This window comes from Micrasema longulum, unplaced genomic scaffold (assembly GCF_059751315.1).
Source record: "Micrasema longulum isolate JH-2025_06_02 unplaced genomic scaffold, ASM5975131v1 h1tg002351l, whole genome shotgun sequence".
Taxonomy (NCBI): domain Eukaryota; kingdom Metazoa; phylum Arthropoda; class Insecta; order Trichoptera; family Brachycentridae; genus Micrasema; species Micrasema longulum.
Genome location: NW_028279501.1, coordinates 22,965 through 50,408, shown reverse-complemented (window position 1 = coordinate 50,408; position 27,444 = coordinate 22,965). Strand labels below are relative to the sequence as shown.

At 32.0% G+C, this 27,444-nt stretch overlaps 2 protein-coding genes across 3 annotated transcripts; both read left to right on the top strand.

The window, feature by feature from the left end:
- The first annotated feature begins 3,865 nt into the window (after nt 1-3,865).
- On the top strand, nt 3,866-7,893 carry Ercc1 (DNA excision repair protein Ercc1). 2 transcript variants are annotated; one of them, XM_088240127.1, is made up of 5 exons: nt 3,866-4,095; nt 4,180-4,241; nt 4,330-4,524; nt 6,283-6,468; nt 7,483-7,893. In XM_088240127.1, the coding sequence occupies exons 1-5, from the start codon at nt 3,987-3,989 to the stop codon at nt 7,765-7,767; spliced, it is 837 nt and encodes a 278-aa protein (XP_088096253.1). In that variant the 5' UTR covers nt 3,866-3,986; the 3' UTR covers nt 7,768-7,893. The 2 variants fall into 2 exon arrangements, 1 of the variants encoding a protein (XP_088096253.1); XR_015824860.1 differs by having other exon boundaries at nt 3,886-4,095; nt 6,296-6,468.
- Nucleotides 7,894-9,515: 1,622 nt separating this feature from the next.
- On the top strand, nt 9,516-26,577 carry Fancm (FA complementation group M). The gene is made up of 18 exons (XM_088240125.1): nt 9,516-9,820; nt 9,893-10,025; nt 10,114-10,297; nt 11,612-11,877; nt 12,947-13,093; nt 15,585-15,709; nt 16,534-16,777; nt 16,900-17,008; nt 17,655-17,762; nt 19,390-19,582; nt 21,289-21,358; nt 21,442-21,627; nt 21,781-21,928; nt 22,098-22,295; nt 22,381-24,371; nt 25,044-25,246; nt 25,609-25,720; nt 25,835-26,577. The coding sequence occupies exons 1-18, from the start codon at nt 9,663-9,665 to the stop codon at nt 26,087-26,089; spliced, it is 4,830 nt and encodes a 1,609-aa protein (XP_088096251.1). The 5' UTR covers nt 9,516-9,662; the 3' UTR covers nt 26,090-26,577.
- The last annotated feature ends 867 nt before the right edge of the window (nt 26,578-27,444 follow it).

Below are 27,444 nucleotides of genomic sequence, written 5' to 3'. Positions count from 1 at the left end.
ATACATTCCTAGCTTCATCCACATTCATACATCTTGTCGTACATGCCCTTCGGTTCTGTCTGCTTTTGACATCACCAGACTTAAGATTTTGGTTTATCTGATCATGCCACGTCTTCCTTGGTCGTCCTCGTCCCCCGTTGCCTTCCATTTTCGCCATATATGCTTGTTTTACCATTTTTTCGTCGTCTATTCGTTCTACGTGACCAAATCATCTCAGAGACCCTTTCTTAATCTTATCAATTATACTTGACTCAGATTTACACTCTCGCCTAATTTCATCATTCGTAACCTGTCATACATTGATTTCCCACACATTCGTCTTTCAAGAGATCGCATTTCAACCGCGTTCACTCGGGTTTCATCCGTCCTCTGCCAGTTCCATGTTTCACTTCCATACATAAGTGTTGGGACGAAAACTCCGTTGTGCACTGCCAGTTTAGCTTCGATTGACATATTTTTATTATACATTATATTATATTTAATGTTAACATTCGTTTTTTCCGTTTTTTTCATATTTAAAAATGATCACAAAAATTAAAACAAAATGGTCAAGGGTCGTCATTTGAAAGAAAACTTTCTGTTTTACAAGATATTATATTTGCTTTTATCTTACACATATTACTTTCTTCAAGCTTTCAAAACGAAATGTCAAATATTCGAAAATGTGCATTTTCGACACCTCATTCTTTTCGCGTTCAATCGAGGAAACAAAGGAGAATACATTATTGACAAATTTGCTATAATTTGTCCTCTTGTTCTCTTCATTTATAAAAAAAGATTCAGCTTATGTAAACATCATACTTATGGTAAAAGTTTTATAAATAAACATTAGTGAAGGTTTCCGAAAAAGGCGTTCTTATCCTCGATAATTCTCCGTCATTATTTTGCAACGAATTAATCGATAATATATTCTCCTTATTCTCATTTATTCCCTCGATTGAACGCGAACAGAAGGAGATGTCGAAAATCATTACTTTCGTCTACTTAACATTCAATATTAACCTTTTTTAATATATTCTTTATATAAATAAAGAAACAATATAAAAAAAGAAGGCTTTTAATCACAAGATAAAAGTAATACATAGTTCTAAATGTCTTGCAACAGGGAGGGAAAACGTTTATGAGAAGCGAATACGGGAATCTGAGCATTTACAAGGCTTGTGACCTGTCATTGGCTGGTGGAAATCCAGCCTGTCTATAAACATTTGGACATACTCCAAACATGAAGTAGTAGTTATTCTTCGCAGCAGTTATTGATTATTCGTAGTAGCTATTTTGTTATTACATTCATTAATTTAATTTGTTTAGATCAGGGGTCTTTTAACTTGTCTTTTAAGCTACCTATACAAATTCCCTCTTTTTAGTTTTTTATCATTGGCCCTTATCATACCATTCATATTTTTATGTTAGTTTAAATAAATTAGAACATCAGATCAACAATAAAACATAAAATGCGTGCTTTAAATATTTTTTTATAAACAAAATAATAATTGAAAATAGGTGTCATTAAAAATAAACATAAAAATAAAAATAACTAGTAAAAATAATTAGCGAAAAGAATGGCATTCACTTTCCTCCACAATTTTTTCAATTCTCGGTGAGTACCTTGTCACTCTCATCCGAATGCAATTATCAAGATGTAAATCTCTGAGTCTATATTTACTCTTAATAGCCTTCATAGTGGAAAACATTGATTCACATAAGTAGGTAGAACGTAAAACAAAACAATGGCTTCATTTTGAGTGCAATTTTAACTAAAATTAGATACTTTTCTTTTGGGACGAAAGGCCATACAGATTCTATAGTTGAGGCAAATCACATTGAAATTCTATCAATTCCATTTCTGATGAAGGGCTATCTTCTTGGAAATTTTTGACGATACAGTTGGGTAGTTTTTCAATGTCAAAATTTATAAATGGAGCTGAAACAAAATGTCCAAGCAGCTCAACTTTTTTAAAGTCACTAAACCGCAAATCAAATTGTTTTCGCAAGCTTAAAAGAATCTGGGCATGATTTTCACCTTTGTAGCTTTCACAATTTATTTCTTCTTCTCTTTCGAACAGGGAAAATGTTTGACATCTCCACGACTTAAGTTGCGCTTCCAGAAGGTAAGTTTGTTGGAAAATGCCTATACTTTTGAGATCATTTCCCCAAATTTTTATCTTGTCCCTGAAGTTGAACATTCAGTTCATTTAATTTTTCTGTAACATCGACAAGAAAGGCAAAATCTCGCAGCCACTAAAAATTTGTAAGTTTTAAGTATGTTTCATTACGTTATTTGAAAAATTCGACTATTGTAGGTAGCAGTTCATTAAAACGACGAAGAACACGTCCTTTACTCAACCAACGGATTTCTGTGTGTGGCAGAAGGCCTCCATACTGACTATTTAGCTAAACTTTAAATAATAGGAGAATCGGATATAACTTATGAATAATCTCAGAAATAATATTATTGATGTCGAAGGATTTAGAACTCTAAAATCTGTAGCAGATCAAAAATAATCTCCAAACTTTTTTTTTATTTTATATAAATCAATAATCGTCGTTAAACAATCTGATTATACATTCTATAAATCTGATTATATCTGATTATATATTCTATATAAATAAATATAATAGGGCAGTGCACTGGTACACCGAGAACAGATTTTATAATATTCTTCATTCCCTCATCAGCACCCAATGAAGCACTGGACATCGCATTGCAACTTCTCTGGCAGCGTTTCGTAGATCAGTTTTACACTTCAAGTACCAGTCCAGGAATTTAGAAGAACAGCGGTGAAAAATAAATATTTTATATCAATATTTCACGACGCTGACTTTGCTGGGGATCGGACTCGGGACCTCAGAAATGGTAGGCGAACTCAGTAACCACAACCACCACACTACGAGGTGGACTTTTTTTTTTAAGAAAAGAAATATTGGCGTTCTTGTAATTTGCCCAAATATTTCAAATTTGCTGGCCATTTTCAAAGAGTTGTAAATAACTCACTATTAGAAAATGGAAATCAAGTTGGGGTAGAGTGGAGTTTGAACCTCGGATCTCTGATCCGCGAGTCCAACACTAGCCACGGGACCACAACCTAATATAGTTGAACCTGAACTTACGATTTATGAACACAAAACTGCATTCTTCATTCGCCCGGACATGTTTATTTTATATTCAATTTGCATATTTTTAGTATTATTAAGAGGAAACACGGTGGCTGAGAATTTCTATGAATAGGTATTTGATCTTTGTTTTTCTGCCACTCTGTATATTGTCTCGGTAATATAGCAAAATAATCAAAATTAAGAAAAATCAGAAAAATTATTAGAATACATTCTTAAATAATTAATAGTATAGTAGAATTGTATTACAGTATAATAAATCAATTAATAGTTACTAGGTAGACATGTTTAGTTTATTTTTCTCTATGCATAAAACTGTCTGCTTTAAAATAGATTGTACCTACTACAAATTATACTCCAGAGAAATCTTTTACAAAAAACGTATTATAAATTATAAGATTTGTTAAAATACCATAATCGTTAATATTATCATATCATTATTTTTCGTGGATACTATCAATACCTACTAGATGTTGGTACTAATAATAGCGACTGGATATCTAATAGATATTGATCTAGGCCGCATCGTGTCTTGAGGTAGTAATTTTTTTTTTTTTTGTCCTAGCTTTAATTTTATTTAATTGTATTTTATTTTATTAGTGCCTTTATTTATTATAAAAAATTGTATATACTATCGTTAGAAAGGACTGCATAAGTCCGTCAAATAAATAAATATATTAAATTTTTATATTCAGTTAACAACTCTCCCCAGCAAAAAAATCTAAGGCAATATTATATTGAAGTATTATTACATAATGGTAACTCTGGAATTGAAGTGTCAAACCAATTACTTTTCTGACGACAGGTTTATGCGGGAATTCGCCTTGTTTGACCTACTTTTCTCGTTTTAGTAGCGCTTAATATATTTTCATAAGATGGACGATAATTTTGACGATATTCTCGCGAATATCGAAGAACCGAGTTCCCCCAAAAAACCTAAAACAAGTGAAGATGCCCCTTCGGGTAACAAAACTGATGAGATTGGTAACGACTTACTCCAACAATTTGAAATTTTCCTTTAACCTGTAATTTGCCTTTGGTTATACTTTATTCGATTTTAATTTTCAGAACCTGCCAAGCATAAATCTGGTACTTCGAAATTACATTGTGTTATCGTAAATCCGAAACAGGTAATTCATAAGAAAGTAAAATAAGCATGGTGGTTCTTTTAAGTTTATAAATTTATTTTTGAATTTTATCTTTCACTCCTCTCGATAGAAAGGAAATCCTCTTCTGAAAGGAATAACCAGCGTTCCGTGGGAATTTGATGAGATCATTCCTGATTATGTGATGGGACCAACTACATGCGCTCTATTTATTTCTCTGAAATACCACAACATGAATCCTGATTACATTCATGAACGGTTAAAATTACTTGGAAAATCGTACGATTTGAGAGTACTGTTAGTTCAGGTAAAACCCTTTAATTCATTTACTATCCAGGGTTTTGGTTATTTGGTTTTGTAATATATATATATACACCGCAAGACAAATAAATTTACGAGTTCTCAAAAAAAACTAAAATTGACATATAATGAATTATTCTTGATATTTAATTAGTTTTTTTTATATTGTTTGACATATGTGATGACTACTCGTTATTTCAAGGTTAAAATAAAAAATCTTACTCATGAATTGTACTTAGAAATTGCCATTATATATCAGGTATCAGATTACCCGAACCTTAGAGACCCATAACGGTTCATTTATGGTCGAGTGTTTGTGATGGAATAATAAAAGACATGTTATTTTTTAATTCATATTTAAGAAGTAGGTTCTTATCGCTTTATTTTAAATTAAAGTATTTTACATTTAAACATATTTATAACATTTAAAAATATTTAGTACTTAGTGAATTCACCTTTATTTTTTATAACATGTAAAATTCTATTATTTAGAGAAGCGTAAAGCGAATCTAAAATTTCTGATGTTATTTCTTCTTCCCAAACTTGAATTAAGTTTTTTTTTAATTCCTCAATGTTTTTTGATTTTTTTTTCCCGACTTTTTTTTTCATAATCGCCCATAAATTTTCTATCGGGTTCAAATCAGGGCTATTCCCGGGCCACGTCAACGATTTTAAGCCAATTTTCTCCTTGAATTCATTGATCTATAAAAAAACAATAAATTATTTATCATGTGGTCACAAAATGCATTTAAAAATATATATATTTGTACTCACAGTGCGGGCTCTATGGCACGGCGCAGAATCGTCCTGAAAAATTGGGTCCGCGGTATACTGCGTAATGTCCTCGATTGTTGGAATAATATGTTTTTTTAACACTTTTTTGTACTGAATGGCATTCATCGTACCCTGTACAAAATTTAGAGGTCCTAAACCGTATGCTGTCATGCACCCCCAAATCATCACGTAGGGTGAATGTTTAACGGTTCGAGTGACGCACGACGGATGATATCTTTCCCCACGTTTTCGTCGAACTATCTTTCTGCCGTCTGGACCAAAAAGGTTGAATTTTGATTCATCAGAGAAAACAACATTTTGCCAATCCTCCAAGGTCCAATTCTGGTGCTCTTTCGCCCAATCCAGTCTAGCCTTCTTCATTTTGTCCGTGAGTAATGGTTTCTTTGCGGGACTCCGTGCTTGGAAACCATGCTCCAACAGCCGCCTGGACACTGTTTTTACTGAAAATGTTGATGTGCTGGTAGACTGCACCTCTGCGTGTATTTCAGGTGCCGTTAAAAATCGATCGCGCATAACAATTTTTTTTATTAAGCGATCATCTCGGGCAGATGTCACGCGCCCCCGTCCGCTTCCTTTTTTCCGTTCTATGGATCCAGTTTCTTGGATTTTTTTTAATAAAAACCTCACTGCACCTTCTGAATACCCAACTCGACGAGATATTTCACAATTAGATATGTTTTCTTGCAACAATGTGATTATTTTGGATTTTATCGCAATCGACATTTGCTTTGCACTTTCCATGATTGTTGTGTTATGTTCACTCAAACGCGGGTAAAACAAGACTGTTGAGACATTTTAAAATGTAAATATTGTAGAAAGGTGACACATAGTGTCCTTAATTTATTAAACAAAAGAAAGAGGTATCGATAAAGGATTTCTTAGAAAAAGGGTTCAGTAAAGTCAAGGGGCGCGGTAGCAGGTAAACTCGTAATTTTTTTTGTCTTGCGGTGTATATTTTTTAATCTTTTAGGTCGACGTTCCAGATCCTCATATAGCACTTAAAAATCTAACACGGATTTGTTTACTAGCTGATTTAACTCTAATGTTAGCTTGGACTGCAGAAGAAGCAGGGAAAATCATAGAGACATATAAAATATATGAAAACAAACCGCCTGATAAAATTATGGAGAAAGTTGAAAATGGGCCGCATGAAAAGGTATTATTAAATTACTTTTATCAAATCAGAATTATTTATCAGTGCTTCCATGTTGCCTGTTTTAAAATGCCAAGAATATTATGTAGGCGCTGTTAAATTTTATTGTAAAGGAATAAACCATAAAAATAAGTCAATATATTATCCTAAGTTGATGCATGTTATACTAATTTTAAAAATATTAAAATGTATTTACCCAAAGCCGTCAATATTAATGAACTAAATAAAACAAACCGTTCAAGGGGTCCGTAACTAAAATTTATTAGGAAAAGCACTCTCCAGGGACTGGCGGATTTCAGTGCAAATGTTGCACCATGACGCATTTGGCTAAACGGCCAACTGTGTAACTGGCATCGCGGGTTCTTTTCCCGCCAGTTGCTATAAAAAAAATCAAGAAAGGTTTTTTGTCAATTGATCCGGGTGTTGTGGTTTATTTTTCATAACTTCCTTCCATATCCTCTCTTTCTGGCCTGCTGACATGCCTCTAAAACAGTGGCTTAGGGGGTTAATTCTTTGGAAAATCTGACAAATGTCCAATTGCTGAAATTTAAAATATTACCCATTTTATTTTTATAGTTTATTCATTTACTTACATTTCTTAGTGACTATAGCGGATATAAGAGTATGTCGCACATTTGTGATACTGTTGTCTTTTGTTAACTCAAAATTATATAATAATAATCATTATAGGAAATAGTATTCCTTAATCAAATATATTGCTTTAATAAATAATAAATCTTCTAGACTACTGCCAATCTACAAGTGTCACATTAGTTAGTAAAAAAGTTTTTTTTTACAACTAAATAATAACAATACAATGTATTCTTGAATTTGTTATGGAAAAAATAATCAGTATCATAGATGTTTCATATCTTTAATATGTAGGCACATTGAAATAAATCCGTTTGAATAATTTATAGTTTTTAATTTTAATCTATAATTAAATAACGTGGAACTTCACAGTTACTATTTTCCACAAATGAAAATAGAATAAATGATTTTAACTATTTCTTCCAGATAATCAATGCCCTTTCATCCATAAAACCTGTCAACAAAACGGACGCCATGACGCTTATTTCTACTTTTGGCACGTTAGAAAACATAGTAAAATCTTCTGAGACTAAGCTTTCTAACTGCCCTGGCTTCGGAACTCGCAAAGCCTCAAAACTTTTCAGTGTTTTACATGAACCTTTCTTGAAAAAGAGTGCTACAGTTAAGCAAACTACTGAAGAAATTTTAAATGATGACAGTGTGGATTTGAGTGAGATTGAAGATTTGTTAAAAAAAGATGATGAAACATAAGTTTACTACTTAAAACTACATATACTTAACTGTAATCTGAATTTTTAAAGATTCGTATCTATCTACTATCATATTTTATTGTATTGTATTTAAAAAATATATACTCATTGCATTCTTATCATAAAAGTACCCAGATATTATGTTTATTTTTGTGATGTTTTCAGACGCTAATCAAGTTTTTGGAATAGGAATTGAACCTAGAAAATACAATCTGCAACACAACCTTACTGTCTCACAACTGTCTATATTTTTATTTTTTTAAAAGCGTTTATTTATTGATTTACAATGGCAAATACATTTCTTTATAATATGTACAGGTTCAATTGAAATAAAATACAACTAAAGAAAATTGAAGCTAGGACAAAAAATTTAATAATAATTACAACCTAAAGACAAGGTCTGGTCTATTTTAGTGATAATTTAAATCTAGAAAGATTTACCCCAAAAAAGTCCAGATCTTGTCTAAAGTTTACTACTTTACTATGCGACACAATCGGGACATAGGTGCATGAAAGCCATAGTTTGTGCTGTGGAGGAACAGCATATTATACGCATGTAAAGCCTGCTATTCTGTCAAAAATATTTATGACCTCATCAAAAATAATTATAACATAATATTATATAAATCATACAAATTTAAATGAAATGAGAATTTTGTATGGCAATATTATTATTATCTGCTGATGCTGGTTAAAAAAAATAATGAAAAATAAACAAATTACTACCTCGATACAAGTTTATCTAGTGAGGCAGATAATTACAAAATAAAACTGTCAAAAAGGAGAAGTATTTGATTAAATAAATAAAATAATATCCTATTATCATGAGATCACTTCTGAAAGGGGGAACTAGAAAATCTCTGAATTTCTATTTTGATTTGTTTGGGGGAAGGATTATTTTTAATAAATGAAGGATACGTGATATAAAAGAAGAATGTCAAAATATGAAGTTTTCAGTTATAACGTTTTTGAGCTTTCAAACCTCTTAGACATGAAAATAAACTTTTAAACATAAAGGAACCTGTACCATGCATTTAAAATGTTTTTCATTAATATTAAACTATCGCTTTATTTTCAATATTTAACTGACATCAACCCATTATTTTATTTTTTAATTACATTATAAGGTAATTCAACAAAGAAACATACTAGAAAATATACAATTTGAAGTTATCTGTCGATACAATTTCACATGCATATAATATATCTTCAATTATAGAATTACAAAAAATAAAAGGGAGTTAAATTTGATTCTTTTGTTTCTTGTACAGTATACCATCAACATACAATACGATGAAAAATAAGTTGTACGTGTGTACTTATTGACTAAAATTTATTCCTAAGAGTTTATTCGCAAAAGTTGGGAAAGTATCATGAAAAATGACAATTTTATTATATTCCCGACATATGCAGGCCATAGGTGTGTGGCATGCAGCATTACATGAAAATAAAGGCTGTATGATCTCCCGTATTCATATTTTTTCTTCTGCAATCGTTTCAGAAAGTAGAGCCTTTATGTCCAATTTCATTAAACAGAAATAAAGATCATGTGAAGTGCCATTGGATAATATAAAAAAATAGAATTTCAAATAGTATTACACTTAAAAATTGACACCCATTCTTTATATTTATATCCTATACCCTTCAAATGTAAATTATATGTCATTGAAAATGGTTCTCTGTTTCTTGAACAACTAACCCCGACAAAAATTATTTGTTAAAGTACTTGGCAAAAGTAACATTCTTTTTACAAAATGGTGGGTACGTGTGGTATTATACCTACTTTTATTTGTCATGTTCTGTCAGCTATCAAAAGTTTTGAAATTCTTTTGTCAAAAATGTTTTGTTTATATGTTGGACATTATAGTGTAGATATGTGAATGATGTACATTAAAAATGAACGAAAACATATGTCAAGAAGACTTGGGATCTCTAATTTTTGATGATTGGGATGAATTAGAGGATGGTGGCAATAATAGTAATAAATCTTATATTAATGTTTCCCATTTTAATTCTTCGACGAATCAAGATACCAGTAATAATTTAGATATCAGGTAAACTTTCTCCGATTAGATTTGTGTCTCTTAATTTTCTCCATACGATATATTAACCTGTAATGTTTATAGTGCCCTGTGTTGCGATGAGGAACTCAATGGATTCGATAAAAATTCTGGTCCCACATGGATTTATCCTACAAATTATTCAGTTAGAGATTATCAATACAATATTGTCAAAGCTGCTCTATTCAAAAATACTTTGGTATGTAAACTGATATTTAACAAAACAGTTAACCTTTACTTTTGCGTTATTTGTCTACATTTTAATCGGGTGTAATGTATAATTGCAGGTAAGTTTACCAACAGGTCTTGGTAAAACATTTATTGCTGCTGTAGTAATGTATAATTATTACCGTTGGTATCCTCTTGGTAAAATTATATTCACCGCTCCTACACGACCCTTAGTTGCTCAGCAAATTGATGCCTGTTATAATATTACTGCTATTCCACCGGAAGATACCATCGAGATGACAGGTGAGTAATGGAAATAAATTTGTAAATTATTCAATGAAGTTCAGTAGTAGTGTTGTCATCGCTACGATTCTTTAAAACTTTTTAATTACAACACTATCATTGATTGTAGTATCAAGTAGTTCATTTTTAATTTTAAAAAATTTCTTAGATTGACCCAAAAAAGGATTGTTTTAATTTTAAAATTATACCTTGGTAAAGGACCGCATAGTAGCTCAGAAACCGGCTGGTAATAAAATAAATAATATGTAGTTATAAAAGTGTTTTTTTTTTCAATTATAATTATATAATTAATAAAACCACTAAGTTGAAATTTAAATAAAAAGCATTTTCAGATATTTTTGGTGGGTAAAATATTTATAAAAATCTCATTTACATAAATATCGGTTTCAGTTCCTTTATTTCCCAAAAAAACAGCAGAAGACTTAATAATTTCTGTATACAATATCAATCAAACTTCTTGGTTAAGTTTTGCTATTTTATTTATTGACCAACGAGCGCTTTTTCCTAAGTAGGCACCTTTAACATTTTCAACTTAAATACAACTTTTTTAATGTTTTAGAAGTTTAAGGAGACATCTGGTAAGTATTGTTAATTTAGGGACAAACATGTAATAAATAAGGACACATGTTACGTAATAAATAGGGACAGACATTTAATAAATTAGAACAAATATGTAATAAATAAGGACACACATGCAATAAATAGGGACAGATAAATAATAAATAGGGACAGACATTTAGTAAATATGGGCAGACATGTAATAAATAGAGACATACATGTAATGAATAGAGACATATATGCAATAAATAGGGACAGACATGTAATTAATTTAGTCTAAATTAATAATACTTGCCTGATGTTCTTATCTCCTGAAACTTTTCAATAAATAGTAAAACTAACCCAAGAAGTCTGAATGATATTTCATAAAAAAATTCATAAATATGGTGTTTAATTAATATATATATTGTATATATATAACACTTGTATACTTGTATAACACTTGTATATGCACTTGTATATAACATAGAAATTTGTTTAGTCTCCCACCAGTCTGACGATGTCGGTCACGACGAAACCCGGTCACTGGTAAAAATTTATAAATAAAAGTGGAATAAAACTATATATGTATTTTTATTATTATAATATATATTTGTCATCTTTTAATGTGCTTAAATTTTGGGGGCATTTCCTGTTAGTTGTTAATATCCGGGTTTGAAACAAGCGAGGTTTTGACCTCAGACATATTCTCTTCTCAAAAGATTTTCCTCTGTTATTGTTGAGATCTATGTATCTATGGTATTTTATTAATTATAGGTAGTATGCAAATATCAGCCCGCAAGATAGCGTGGCAACAGAAACGGGTGTTCTTCGCCACTCCACAAGTGGTGCACAACGATCTGGAGTCCGGGGCTTGTCCCGGCGCCTTGGTCCGGTGTCTCGTAATAGATGAAGCCCACCGCGCTCGCGGTCGCCACTCCTATTGCCAGCTGGTGGAGGCGCTTGCGTTAAGGAAATACACGCTGTTCAGAGTGCTGGCGCTTTCCGCTACTCCGGGCAGTAAAGTTGAAGACGTCATCAATGTAAGGCTTTTGAATTTCAGACCACTGTATGTTTTTATATTTTTCGCACCACAGCAGGTTTAGGATCGTTTGCATCAGAAAGTTACAGTTAAATAATTGTTATGTTTTTGTCGAAATGGACAAAACGGATATAATTGGCCCATAGAGGCCCAATTAGGAAGTTCAGTGGTTTTAATCGTTATTTGTTAAAAGGCTATCAAACCGAGCCAAAAAAACTTTAAAAAAGAATTATAATTTGTACCCGCTAAACCTCAAAAAACATGGCTACCTTGGAAACCGGAAACCGGCAGTCTACCGTAGTCAGGTTTTCTAGCGTAAACGGGGGTCACCCTCCCAGACAGTGCCAAAAGGCAAAGCCGGAAAGTAGGAGCACAACTGCACCGACTACAAATCAACCTCAATACCCTTGGAAAAGCCTTTTTACTCAGTCCAAGTGGTGTAGAGAGACGAATCCAGTTGGCAGGCAGAGCAGAGACGAAGAACGGGAGCGGAGAACACCCAAAACGAAGACGGAAATAAAACATGATGTTTGCCTGTCTGAAACCAGAGTTTAACTAATTAAATCAAAAAATACATATATTTGTATTTGCTTGTACGAAACATGCCGTAACTCCGTGTGGAAGAAAGGGGCTCATACTACTCCTACCACTCTCGGTTCTGCATGGGCTGCAGAGACTGTAAATACCGGCCCGCAGTGCCTGGACGGGCCATTATGCCTGTAACCGTGGGACACACAACACATCAAATACAATTAACAAACAGCGGTCCTTTTTATGACTGCTACACACTATTAAACATTTTAATCTTTATGATATATTAGCATTCTTATTTAAATTTTTTTAATAATTTGTTTATATTTTGCTTATTTTATACTTTTATTCTTTAACTTTACAATCCAAACAAGCCAGTCAGAATTAGTGATCTTCCTTTAACGTTGAAAGATGGATTAATTTTAAACAATTGTGATTTATATTTATGTTATTGTATTGAAAATCAATAAATGTGACTTTTTGGTTCATTTACGAGTTCCGGTTCTGCCTTGTTTAGTGTGTTTTTATTTTGCTTCCAGGTTGTAAAAAATTTACAAATTTCTCATTTAGAATTGAGATCTGAAAACTGTTTGGATGTTGCCATGTATAGTCATTCAAGAAAAATACAAACTGTCGTTGTACCCTTAGGAGAGGATATTAGTAATATTAGACAGAGATATATTCAGGTGATAAATTTAATATTATTAATTGAAAAAATTATAAAACTATTCACTATTTTCAAATAATAAGTTTTGAAATAGTAGAAAATTGCATTATTAGTTTGATCATGAACTGAACTTTATTATAAAGTTTATATTTGAAGGACTAACTTTGTGGTTATTAATTATAATAAAATAAGTAAAACAACTCCACCGACCGGTTTCAAAGCAAACAAGCTTCTTCGTCAAGAAAAATAATAATAAAAAATTAGCGGTTAAAAATGAACTTTATTAATTTAAAGGATGTATATTTAATTTAAATTTCAATTTATTTATTTTATAAACGTTTATGTACATTACAAAAAAGTTCAATGCATACATAAAACGAAAAAATTAATACTTAAATTTAAATATACAAAAATGGTAAAATAAAAGTACCCAGCAGTTATGGAGAAAGAATGCTATCCTCTCTGAACTTTTTTTCACTAATATGAAAGATGTCAATATCCGAAGAGATATGGTTGAGTAAAGACATTGCTCTTCCTACTGGCATTACCATCGGCAGCTTGGTTCTGCAAGCAGGAAGATAAAACAGCTTAAGCTGTCTATGTCTAAGGTAGTCATTAAGAGCGTAAAGAAAAATACTCTCCATTACACCTATGTTGATCGTAATACCACGGATCAATCGGAAAAAATACATAAGCAAATATGCATTTCTTCTTTTCTCCAAACTATTGTAGCCAAGAATTCCCAGTATGAAGTCAGACGGGTACAACCACGGATAATATCCGCACTCCCTCAAGTAAAGATACCTCAGAAATTTCTTCTGAACCATCTCCAGCATAAGAGAGTACTTCAATTCGGTTTCTGGCACAAGTTGGTAACTATAACTATGACACAGATGAACTAGCTGACAGGCGTCTCACGCTTAGATCAGCTACGTCTACGGCGAGAGAAAAAGTTATTATACCTCTACGCAAACAGCGCACTAAATTTAGTAAACGCGCATTTACGGTCACAGGCCCTATGGCATGGAATGCTCTCCCAGCAGAGGTGCGATGCTGTGAAAGTGAAGTGATGTTTCGGAAAAAACTTAAAACCCACTTGTTCTCTAAATCATTTGAATAAATCCGTAGCATGTGACAACAAAATAAATTGTTTTAATTAAATTACAAATTTAAAAGCTTTAATTAAATTAATTTAACAATAGAATCACTATGTAAAGCGACCTTGAGGTATTTTATTACGAAAATGGCGCTATATAAGTTATCCATAATAATAATAATAATATAAATTTTCAAAAAGTGAGATCCCTTCGTAACTGGCAACAAATAATCCTTATTTAAAAAGTAAATAGAAATATTTCGTATTTTATGAATACAAAAAATAATAAAATAAAATTCGCATTAAACAACTTTGTTTTTAACCACTTGTATTAAAAAATAATAATTACAAAAAATAATGTTTTATAATATTCTACTTGTGGTTTTATTTGAATTGTTGACTTGGGACGAGTTTTTAACTTTAACCTTTCCTTTACTTTCCAAAAAACATTGGCATTATACGGTGCTGCGGCCTCCGTGGTGTAGTGGTCAAGACGCTTGACTCACGCACGGAAGGTTCCGGGTTCGATTCCCGGTGAGAGCACAAAAATTAAAAAATGTGATTTTTCTCAAGCCTGGGTGTTCTGTGATGTAATTCACCACTGTAATTAGGCCTCCTGGCCTGTTGTGGTGCAAAAAAAAATGTAAATGTATGTATGTATTACACATGCAAAAAATGAGAGATTTTAATTCGGAAAAACGTAATATTTATAGGCAATTCCTTAAATTATTAATAGTTAAAGTCAAAAGTGATAATACTTTTAATCTAATTGCTAAAAACTTGAATAAATCATTAGCTCATGATCTCTGTGTGTGGGACAGAACGCGTTTGCGCGTGTGACATGTGAAATTGACTCTCACTTCCGAATATACCTGTATTATCGAGAGTGAGACATAAAGAGTGTGTGAGACAATTATATATATTAGGATTACTCTTTTACTTGTACACAACATGCGACACATTGGTAAACTTTCTATTGTATTGGTGATTTATCTAGGATTTTTGATAAAATGCATTTTCTGTTCCCAGTTAGCATTATATATTTAATTTAAAAATTATTTTTACTGATACGTAAATATATAACGAAGGAATACCGAAAATCTCAGCCCACAATTTATTATATTTATGGAGATATTAAAGTTATTAAATGCAATGTGTACTAGCTACATATTACCACGAAGAGAGAGTTAAAAGTTTAATATCTCACAACTAGTGAAATGTTTGTTACCAACTTGTGACAGAAACCCGACAATATTATTATGTATAACATTATATAATTATGTGTAACAAACATTTTTCTAGTTGTGAGTTGTGAGATATTCAACTTTTTTAGCACTGGCAACACAAAACGAGAATTATAGACAATTTATATTTACAATAAACAGTTAAATTTGAATATATAGCCTGATTCTAGATATTGGATATTTATACTCGGCGTCTAGTACAGTACAAAATATTAACAGGAAACATTGGAAATTTATCCAAAGGAAGGATAATAATGCTGTACAAAGAATACCAAAACAAGGAAAAATCTATGAGGTAAAAAATACATAATATCAATGTCAAATTCCGGAGTTGTTATGAGTGAATATTATCTAAAATGTACAATTTTGTTAATGTTTTTTACTTTTATCAAAATTTTGTTTTCACACATAAAAACAATTTGTTTGATTATCCAGAAAATCCACTCCAGATAAGCTACATGTACACTGCTTTTGTGGGAATTCTCTGTATACATTTAATTTGCTACACTCGATTATACGCCATTGTGTAACATAAAACTTTCAAAAACATTCAATTTTGTTAGTGAAAATTCTTGGTGGAAGTTCATTAGAATTTATTATAGAAATAAAAGATGAGTAATACTCAATCCACAAATTTGAAATAACCGTTGACCGGTTTCATCGCTTTTGTGACACATTTCAGACTTATAATTGACATTTGTAAGCCCCACCGGGCTGGGACAATCAAGAACCTGAGCCGCAACAGTATATTTATGTACTCAATAAAATAACATTATAACAACTCTTGTATTTACTCCGCAACATTTGTTTAAAGGTCCTTCAGACAAAAATAATTCAATTAAATTCAATTCCTAATATGAATTCTATTTCCTTACTGTTTTTGTAATAAAGATATCAGTCTCGAAGATGTCGCAAAATTGATGAAACCGGTCACTGGTTATTCTAAATTTGTGGATTCGAGTATCACTCCTCTTTTATTTCTATAATAAAAAATAAAGCTGTCAGTTAAACACTGCAATTTGTGTATTAATATACAAAGCTCTATACACCTTTGGGTATAGACTATGGAAATCAAAAAAAGATAAATAATAAAAATTGCTATTTTCTGTTTACTTACAGACATCCGCAGCATCAAACAATAATGCATGACTTCACTATGGTAATAACTTTGTTCCATGCATTGGAACTATTGACTAAGCACGGCGCCAGGGTATTTCTCAACTTCTTTGATGATCATACTGACAAGGGTTGGGTCGGTAGAGATGACACTTTGACATGCTTTTTGGAAAGGTTAAGAGATGATCTCGGAACAAATCCATTCTCCATAAACCGAGAAACATTACCTGATGGAACTGTGCCTGAGGTATATGACTATTTTATTTATTTAAAATTGATTTATTAGATTGTTCATTTTTTAAACCGGTAGTCTCCGTTTTATTCTTAAACATGTTATTAATTATTACATTTATTATTTTTTATTTAAAGATCACCGAGGAACTCAAATTCGGACATCCTAAATTTGATAACTTAAAAGAAATAATGATTGATCATTTCAACTCCGCAAAGAGTAAAGGACAAGAGACTAAAGCCATTAGTAAGTTTTTTCAATTCAATAAACTTACTAATTTTTTCACCGTTAATCTGAAAGCTTCAAAGTACCTATTCTGTAACTTGATAAATATCATTGGATTTCATGTCTTCATCTACTTTTTTTTATGTAGTTCTATGTGTTTGAGGCGAATCCTTAACATGATTGCCCAACAAAGAGCCAACTCGATAGGCCATAACATCAGGAACCCGGGCCTGCTTATTACCATCGGATAGGGATTAGCTAAGGGAAGAAACTACAGAGGTCACCCAAGAGACGCCTATATGGATTAAGAAGCACACGATGACTACACTAACCAGATGAGACATAACATAGCTTATAATATGTTTATATAACCATAATGGGTTTTTAAATTACAAAAATTATAATATTATAAAGTGATCAGGGATGTGTGCTGTAGTAGCTACACGGATATGTAAAGACTGACTGAGGACAGGAATGAGTGGAGTGAACAAGTGAGGCATGTTGCAGACCAATCCCTAGGATTGTGACCCTTGAGAGAGATATGTAAATTAAAATTAATATAGTACGGTTATGTTTAGTCTATGTGCATGCACAAAGCTGTTATGAAGTTTAATTCAGGTTTTTACATTTTGAGGTCGTCGATGATATTTATGTCTTTTGTTTTTAGTATTTTGTGAATACCGAGAGAGTGTGCATTTAGTTCACTGCTTGCTGTTACAATGTAGACCCACCATAAGGCCGCATGTGTTCCTCGGGCAGGGTCTTGGATCTTCAGGTATTTATTTTCTATTTAAGAAGTACTTCAGGGTGCTTCTTATTTTTTGGCTTTTGAAAAATAGCCACTTCACCCCGCCATTTCCTTCTATCATTTAAACCAGGGGTCTTCACCCTTTTTGAAGTCAAGGGCTGAAAAACTTTGGTTTTTGTTCAGCGGGCTGCAGTACTGGGGAATAATCAATCACTTTTAGAATAAGATTATGAATTTTAATACACCTATTAATATTTCATTATAAACTTGTGAGTTATTATACCACCCTACCCCGCTGAGACATACAAGAGAGGTGATACAAAACTAAGGAGGAAAAAAAAAATTGTCCCTGGGCAATGCCAGATTTAGGCAAGCTCGGTTATTATAAAATTTTACTAGGCTAGAAATAGGAAAGGATATTAATTAAATTCAATCAATAAGATGTTTTACATTGTTTACTTTTAACTAATTTGTCAATATCTGCCCCAATAGTGGTCGTCGCAATTCTCAAACCGTTCTCCAGGTGATCATCGGTGATTCTTGTCCTTGTCTTGGACTTGACGTTTTTCATTCGAGAAAACAATTGCTCGCATAGATATGTAGCTCAGAAAAGTGACGTCATTTTTAGTGCATGATCTCTGATTTTAGGAAAATTTGAAATGGAGATGTATTTTGAATAAAACTCGAGCAAACCTGCCAACACATTGCGATATGCGACACCTTTAATGTTCTTTCAATATCACCTGCCAGTTATTCTACCCTCGTTGCAACTGTAACGCCAGACATACTTTGAAAAAAGTTGCATTTGCGATAGGCATAATAGTACTGCCGCAGCCTCCATACATTATTTTATGAATTCCCCTTCAGTAAATTGTTTTGACTTACGTCCTATTTTCTTAAAAATAATGTAGCTAACTTGATGGTAAAGTGTGCCTATGTAATGTAGGTATCAAACAAAATTGTTTTATAGCAACATTAAAACGAATTGCGCGCATTAGTGGAAGTACTTTACTTTTTGTTTTAATTTCTTAAGATACATAATATGTAAATTATATATAGATCAATAAATTTAATTTTGCCAGGTTATTGCCGGGCCGCCAAGGAAGCCACCGCGGGCCGCAGGCGGCCTGCGAGCTGTGGGTTGAAGACCTATGATTTAAACAAACAATGCAATTTTCGTTTTTTGTAATACCTGCAACATTAATGTACGCATTACGCTTAAATGCCTAATTTGGACTTAATTCGAGGTCGTACAATGCATCAAGTATCTTAAACCGAGGTCCTACTCCCCTCCCCTACCCCTTTGCAAACCACCCCATAACTCGCGCATGAATCAAACTAGTTAAACATGCACAGTCAATAATGCGACTATTGCTGGATTAAACTAGTTTTTTTCTGTTCAAAGGAGTTTTTATTTTTTTATTTAAGTATTTAAAAATATATATTATTAAATACAAGCGGACCAGACAGATGTTGTCCTGCCCGAACGTTAGCTTTCCTGCTATTAGCTGGTTGAACAAAATTTTTTTTCGTAAATAATTACACCCGTGAGTCCACAATACTACTACGGTACCACAACCCGGTTGTGGTAACTTAAGTTACTTATTGAGATATTCAAAACATTATGATGTTGACATTTATTGTCTTTTTTCAGGTGCTACGAAAGACCAGAATATGAAACCGTTTTCACAAAAGCAACAACTCCGTGTGATGAAAATGTTTAGAGAAGGAACATGTAATGTTTTGGTTTCTACTAGTGTCGGTGAAGAAGGACTGGATGTTGGAAATGTTGACCTTATTGTATGTTTTGACATTTCCAATAAATCTCCCGTTCGATTAGTACAAAGGTAAACAATATACATACAGCATGTGATTGTTGTGTTGATTTTTAGTTAATTTTTGTTTCTATAAAGAAATATGTATGTGTATATATATAATATGTGATCTGTTTCATAAAAAAATTATAAGATTCTGTATTAATCATCATCGTCATTCCCTTTCCACACCTAATGGTGCATAGGGCACTGCATTGATACACCAATCGCGGTGTATCTTGATCATTTTTGTTACATGAAGGTAAGATGAGCAGTCTTACGCTTCAGGTACCAGTCCAGGGACTATGAATTATTTTTAGTGTAAAAACACCTTTTGTATTATTTTTTGTGCTCCACAACAGGCCAGGGGGCTCAATTACAGTGATTACAGCACAGAACACTCAGGCTGAAAAAAATCAATTGAATTTTGTTCTTCTCACCGGGAATCAAACCCAAACCTTCCGTTTGTGAATCAAGCGTCTTGACCACGGAGGCTGCCTTTTTAAATTCAACCATGTTGGGAATCGAACCCGAGACCTCGCACGGTAGGAAAACGCGCTGACCACTACACAACGAGGCCGAAAATCTGTATTATTTTCTCAAACTGAACAGTTTGGGTTGGTAGAAAGAAATTGCCCATAAATACATGTAACATATTTATAAAATTAATTGTTACCAAACTAAGAGACATTGTTTAAGCTACGAATCACATAATTTAAAGAATCCGCTACAAATTAATTTAAAGAACGGGGAAGTTCAGTGGTTTTAAAAAAATAATTGTTTGTTAATTGACTATTAAACTAAGCCAAAAAAAAATTATTTGTCGTATTAACAGCGCTATGATTTTTTAAGTTTTGTATTTCTGAAATTACTCCGCATGTGATGTCAGAGACTCTCTTCCGCTTATTTCCGGTCAGTTCTACCGATTGATCCATTGATAGTAAATAAACCGGATATCTTTCACAGCTCTCTTATCATTGGTTGATTCATATGAACTAGCAACATCGTTCAAAGGAGTTAATTTTTTATTGAATATTTTTTTCCTACATTTTCAAAAAATTTTGTAGCACAATTTAATGCTCTAATTTTTACCGCGTGCAAGAAAACATTTTTAGTTTCCAATTTCCCGTAGGGCTGAAGTTCCTCATTGACCCTGGCTGTACAGCATTGCATCGTTGAATATGTAATTAATCTCTTGTCTGTCACATTTCATCTATATTTGTGTTCCACAGTAAAAGAGTAATTTTAGTTTTTATTGTCGATAAATAATTTGATAACTAAATCTCCAATATTTAATAATGTTAAATAATAAAACTTTCATTAAATCTAAATTTGTTGCAAAAGAGGAAAAAAATGTTTTCTCTCTGTAGCAACAAATTTAGATCTGAATAACTCCCTAGGGAAGAAATCCAGCCAGTCTGCAAACATTTGGACATACTCAAAACATTGTTGAAACTTTCATTAATTTGTTTTTCTTAATTTGGGCTGTTTTGTATAATTATCTAATAAGGGGAAGAGTACTAGTTATGTCATAAACTCGATTCGTAAATTCATTTAAATCTATGGACGGTAGTGCTGGATTATATATCACGTAATATTTTTTTTTACCAAAAAGTATAAACCATCATGGTTTATCATTGTTTATATTTATTTTACCTACGTATATGGAAACATTTTTCTGAACTATTGTTGTCATTTAAAAAAAAGATTTTCATCATTATTTTTTTAAACTTTATTAGGTGCGGAAGGACCGGCAGAGAAAGAGGTGGTCGCGTAGTAATACTTGTCACAGAAGGCAGAGAACATCAAGTAAATATGAACACATTAGAAAAATATGAAAATAAAGCATCTCTTTATATAACATACACAAAAATGCATTTGAATTCTTCCAGACTTTGCGGGAATGTATTTCACAGAGAGATTCATTAAATAAAAGAGTTTTACAAAGTAAGGAGCTATTGAAGAATCTGTATAAATCCAGTCCAACCATGATTCCTAATAATCTGAAACCTGAATGTCAAAAAATGTTTATCACCGTTGCCAAAAAAAATGAAGTATTTAAAAATTCTTCAAAAAAGGTAATTTTCATGTTTTTTTTTTTTACTATCTATACAAATATCACAAAGTCAGTGCTTCAAAAAAATCTGTGAATTATATACAATTATAATATATTTAGTTATGTATTTTAAATTATTTTATTTATGAATGTATTTATTTTTCGGTTGGTTCAGAGTATCAAGGATATGTTTCTGAAACGAGGTGCAGATAGTAACCAGGCAACCAATTTGACAAATGAAGAATATCTTTCTATGTACCCTAATGGATTCCCAACATTTAGTTACTTTCCTGAAACTGAGGAATGTTGGAACATGTCGAAAAGTAAGAATTTATATTTATTTCATTGTGCATTGGCTGTTTCTTCCAAGCAACCGATTCCTTAAAAATATAGTAAAAGAAAAATATTAACGTGATTATAATTTACGATAGCTACCCACCTATTTTATATCGATGAATTTTGAAATTGATTTTTGTCTCATTTGAATTCAAGGTGCCCTCTTGAACTCTGATCAAAGTAACACTTTGTACAACAAACCGAAGGTGGATATTTCTGAATGGATGGAGTGGCAAAGGAGTTTACAATACTCCGTCACAGTCCATCATTCTTCAGATAGTCAGATGTTAGCAGAGTTACTTCAATACGCAGATGCCAAGCGGTTTAACTCTCCACTTAGCACCCAGAATCCTAGTAAGTTAACAATAAATTAAATATGTATAATATATGACTCTTTATTTATGTTTCTGTAAATACAAATAGTGCTTTCTGATTTTAGGTTTTGCCACACAACTTTTAGAATCTACGAATACAAAACCAAAACAATTACCAACAAAAAAAGTAGTAAAAAATTCTAACCAAACCCAAAAAAAAAAAAATGTTGATATTAGGGATCTATTTAATAAACTAAATAAAAACAACAATGAAGAACAAATTATATTTGATGCAAAACTCAAGGAAACCCTGGAAGACTGCGGAGTTACTTCTGATGATAAACTCAGTAAAGATTTATTACTTGAAAAAGAAAATGTTCCATCCATATTAGTTGACCTAATGGTAGAACTGAATATAGAAAAATCAAAACAATATGCTACAAAAAAGTATTCCAAATTCAATGCACATTTGGTTACGTCAAAAAATTTAATGAAAGCAACTCCGTCAGGTTTATCACCATCTTGGTCCGTTCCTCCTGTACCATCAGTCAATGAGCTTAAACATGTTAAATATATTGACATTCAAGCGTTAGTCCCTAAAGAGCATAATTATATGAACATGACATGTGAAGAATCTCCAGTTAAAGATCAATCCAAATCTTGGGAGCATCTCGATAAATCTCTCGGTGATATTTCCTATTTGTCTTTCAAAGATGAGAATACCTTGCCAAATCCTTTATGTAAGATAAATAATCAATTAGATGTCAATTTTGATATTGGAGATATTGATGATATTTTTGGAAACACGCCGAGTCCAAAAGAAAATATACCATCTGTAGATAAAGAGCAAACCGAATTAGCGAGTGAAGTGAATGATCAATTTTGTACAAATAAAAATCCGTTAGATTTCTTTGGCCTCGAGGATGTAGAAGATATATTTGCGGATGATTGTGAAGAATCATACAACAATGTAGTGTTGAGTAATAAAATTCTCAAAGTGAATACGCCTCCTTCTGATGTTAATAAATCACTTTCTCCTATTCTTCATTCTCAAAGAATTCAGTCAAATTTTAATCATCTTACATTTAATGACAATGTGTCCAGCATTTCATTTTTAAAAGAAAAAGTGAGTAACTCAAATTCAACATGCGAATCAAAAAATATTGGATACGATAATTCAACATGGCAATCAAAAAACATTGGATGCGATACTCTTGAAAATAAACAAACCCACAATTATTCATATTTTGAAAATAGTGTAAGTAAAATGAGTTGTAAAATATCTCCTCATAACAAAAAAAGCACTACCAAAGGTGACAATACTACTCTCTTTACTATCACTCAAATGATTGATATTATCAATGAACCAGAAAAAATAGAAACAAAAGATAAAGAATGTAGCGATGAAAGTGATAGTTCTTTAATTCTTTGTTCGCAAATTCGAAAGAAAACCACTATTAAAAGAAAACTTAATTCACCTCATAAACCTCACCTTACAATTGTAGAAACTTCTGAAAGTTCCTCTGATGACAGTGTTATAATTACTGATAGTGAAAAAAGAAGAGACACTGTAAAAAATGCAAATGTACCCATAGAATTATTAAATTCTGTATCGAGAGAAAGAGAAACTACTATTAAGAGAAAATTGAATTCATCGGATGAATTTAATGAATTTTCTCCATTTTTCAAAAGAACAGCCTTCTTAAATAGCACTCCTAATAACAAACTTACCCAAAATCAATCTTCAAAACTTTCACTAAAAGAAAAATTAAATGCGTCTACTAATAATAATTTTGTCTCAGATTCTATAACTGATGTTGAAACTTGCTCAAAAAAAGAACAAAATTATAACGATGGAGCTAAAATATTAAATGGAAAAATAGATCAATCAATAAAAATAAACAACATCAGTCAGTTAGAACAATTCGCTAAACCATCTCAACCCCAGTGGCTTAGTAAAAAAACAAGTACGCAGAAAAGCAAATCGAAAATGATTTCTATCAAATGTGGAAAACAATCTGATGATTCAGAAGATGATGATTTTGTGGAAAAACCCTCGCCAAAGAAAGCTTTCGAAAGAGATTCAAGAAAAAAGGAAAGAGCTTGTATTAGAAAAGTAGGTATTTCTCAATAATGTGATTGTTATTTGTGCCCACATTTAATAGTGCATATTGTCCATGTGAATTCAATACTTACTGCGAAAGAACCATTTGTCAAAATGTTCAGGAAGGATAAACAACCTTGTGATTTCTTTCTCCCTTAAAATTTTTTTAATTTCTTAAAAAAATAAAATTTAATGCAGTTTATTTTGTGCTGTTGATTTATATTTAAAAAATCTATTTTTACTATGGTATATGTCAATACGAAGTTAATTTGACAGTATTTGCTATATTACCTTTACGCAAATCAAGTATTCACTGTATTGGATTTAGGGATGTACGCAGTATTGCTTGCTTCTTTGGTGGGGATTTCATTTGCGGTATTGGATTTAATTGAACGCAAGCAGTCTATTGGTTGATTTTGAAATTTAAATACACCAGTCAATGCAGCTTGTCCCATTCATCTGAAAACAATTTTGTATTTTTTTGTTTTGTTGATATGTTTCAATTCGTTAATACATATTTCGAAACAACTACAACAGTGTAAGTCACTCTCCAAGCACAAGAGTAAGTCTCTTTTTTTGGAGAGTTGCAGTGATAACATTTACTAGATGTGTAAAAGTAGATATGTATAGAATTTTTTAAAAACATGTACCTTTTATGAAATTTATAAATAAAAAATATTACAGAAAAAGAGAAGAAAACCAAGGTCAGAGTTTATTCATTATGAGGCTGAAATATCCGATGATTCCTTCGAAAATTCCAGTGATGAGAATGTAACTAGGAGCAGTGACGAACTTGATTCCAGCATTATAAAGTTTATCTGTGATGAAGACCATATTGATAATGATGTTGGAGTTGATATGGAAGCTAAATATTTACAATCTGTCAGGTATGGTTAAAAGTTGTCATTACGCTCATGAATCCAAATCCAATTAATTCCAAGAAAACCATCCTACCCAGTATGAAAAGGACTACAAATAGCAATACATATCACCAGTCATTAAATATAAAATTATTTGGGTAAATTTTTGAAGCGAGGATATTGGATTCAACACTGGGAACAACATGATCGGCATACTAACGAAAGGAGTATGTTGATTTTATTAGACTACTGTTTCTTTGTTAAATCTACTGAATTTTGTGATCTTAATTTCTAACCACACTATCAATTATACTTACCCCAAAAAAAATATCAATATATATGTAAATAAAAAAATTATACCTATGTATGCATCGTCTCTTTTTTTGTAGAAGTCCGGTAAAAAGACATGGACAATTTAAAATACCGGTTCTGCCAAGTAGGGCATCCACAATATCTGTTTACTCTCAAATTGATCCCGATGAACACACTACTTATGTTTTGGTAAGCCATTTTTTTATTTATTAATTCTCAATAGTGCACTACACAGGAACACATAATTTTTTATTTATATATAGTCTTTCATATAAGAATACCCAAATAAGTGTTTCTTTTTAGGATTCATTCTGCGTTGATGGAGATAACGATTTACTGACACAAAAACATGAAATATCAGAGTTGGAAATCGCAGAAGCCATACTTAAAAAACGAAAACGTAGAAAAAGAAAAGATAAAATGAATTACTCTTTTCCAGAAGAGAAACACACGGATGACCCGGCAGGTGATAGTCCAATTGCCATGAATAAGAAAAAAAGAAGAGCCTGTTTTTTGATAGAAAGTGAATCTAGTACAGATGAAGACTTGTTTGCTTAGCAATAACCTTTTCAATTATTGAACTAGTCACAATATTTTGATTGATAGGTATTTCAAGAGTGATGGAGAACTTTTTGAAGAAGGGAATATGGAAGCCCAGGAATTCACCGAGCTTATTTATTTACGGACTTATTCAGTTCATTTAACAAAAGTAAATACATTTATTATTTTTTTATATACAGGTTTACTGGTTAAGTCGACCTAGATCCTTTAAGGTGTTGTAGTTTTCATAGTTCCTGACAGATTTGACTATGAAACACCATACACCAAACTTAACCGTTTTCAAGATATTGCATATTGAAGTTTTTTTTTAAAATCAGATTTTTGTCTATTGGCCTAATTTTTTTGACTTTTTTGCCTCTAATTTATTTCTGTTGGTGATTTTTGTATAGTAGATATGTTGCTTTATTACTCTTAACCCTAAAACTGCAGTTTACTTGAACCGACTGGGTCGTAGTAGATGATTGAGAGTTATAAATTGAAATAAATTCGTAAAAAATATATTTTTCTTTTAGAAATATTAAAAAAAAAAGTCTATGACAGTTATACTGCAGATAAATAAAAAAATATCTACGTTTTATCAGCTATCCAACAAGGTATAACAAGCTAGGGTATGTTCAGAATTCTTAGAAAAAAACTTCGATGAAAGGCTCCCAGGTGGTAGTAGTAAAGATAACAGTATTTCGTTGATTTACTTGCTGCACCTATTGTTCTTCAAGAGATTGTAGTGCGTGCGAGCGGGATATTATTCAATGCAAACAAGTGAGCGAAAAAAATACCCGGTCATTTTGTTGTTATTGTGTTTTGTTAGTCTGCTTACGCAATTCTTCCGAAGTAGATGCGATACTCAGTGCTCTTGGTTTTTTTTTTACTCGATTTGGCTTGGATTTCTGGACTGTTTCTTTCGATTCGTGGCTGTGCGTTCAAATTGCACTCTGATTTGTACTTCTGATTTGGAACTGTTAAATATGATGACCTTTACAAACGAGGAATATGCTAATATTTTGATTTGTTATGGGTACTGCAATTGTGTGTCCGCACGAGTTCTTGATGAATATATATCACGTTATCCAGGCCGCCGAGTACCGAATGTTAGTGTCTTTGACGGAATTTACTGACAGCTAAAATCTGTTTTTTTTTTTTAAAAAACTTCAATATGCAATATCTTGAAAACAGTTAAGTTGGTATGGTGTTTAATAGTCAAATCTGTCAAAAATGATGGAAACTACAATACCTTAAAGGATCTATGTCAACTTAGCCAGTAATCCTGTGTATACAAATACAATTGAAATAAAATACAACTAAAGAAAATTAATGCTAGGACAAAAAAAATAATAATAACTACCTCGAGACGA

Excerpts from the sequence above, each read along its gene's own strand:
- Ercc1 (XM_088240127.1), top strand. The coding sequence starts at position 3,987 with ATGGACGATAATTTTGACGATATTCTCGCGAATATCGAAGAACCGAGT. Across the intron at positions 4,242-4,329 it reads TTATCGTAAATCCGAAACAG|AAAGGAAATCCTCTTCTGAA; the intron begins GTAATTCATAAG and ends TCCTCTCGATAG. Across the intron at positions 4,525-6,282 it reads TGAGAGTACTGTTAGTTCAG|GTCGACGTTCCAGATCCTCA; the intron begins GTAAAACCCTTT and ends TTAATCTTTTAG.
- Fancm (XM_088240125.1), top strand. The coding sequence starts at position 9,663 with ATGAACGAAAACATATGTCAAGAAGACTTGGGATCTCTAATTTTTGAT. Across the intron at positions 15,710-16,533 it reads AACAAGGAAAAATCTATGAG|ACATCCGCAGCATCAAACAA; the intron begins GTAAAAAATACA and ends GTTTACTTACAG. Across the intron at positions 19,583-21,288 it reads CCCGTTCGATTAGTACAAAG|GTGCGGAAGGACCGGCAGAG; the intron begins GTAAACAATATA and ends AAACTTTATTAG.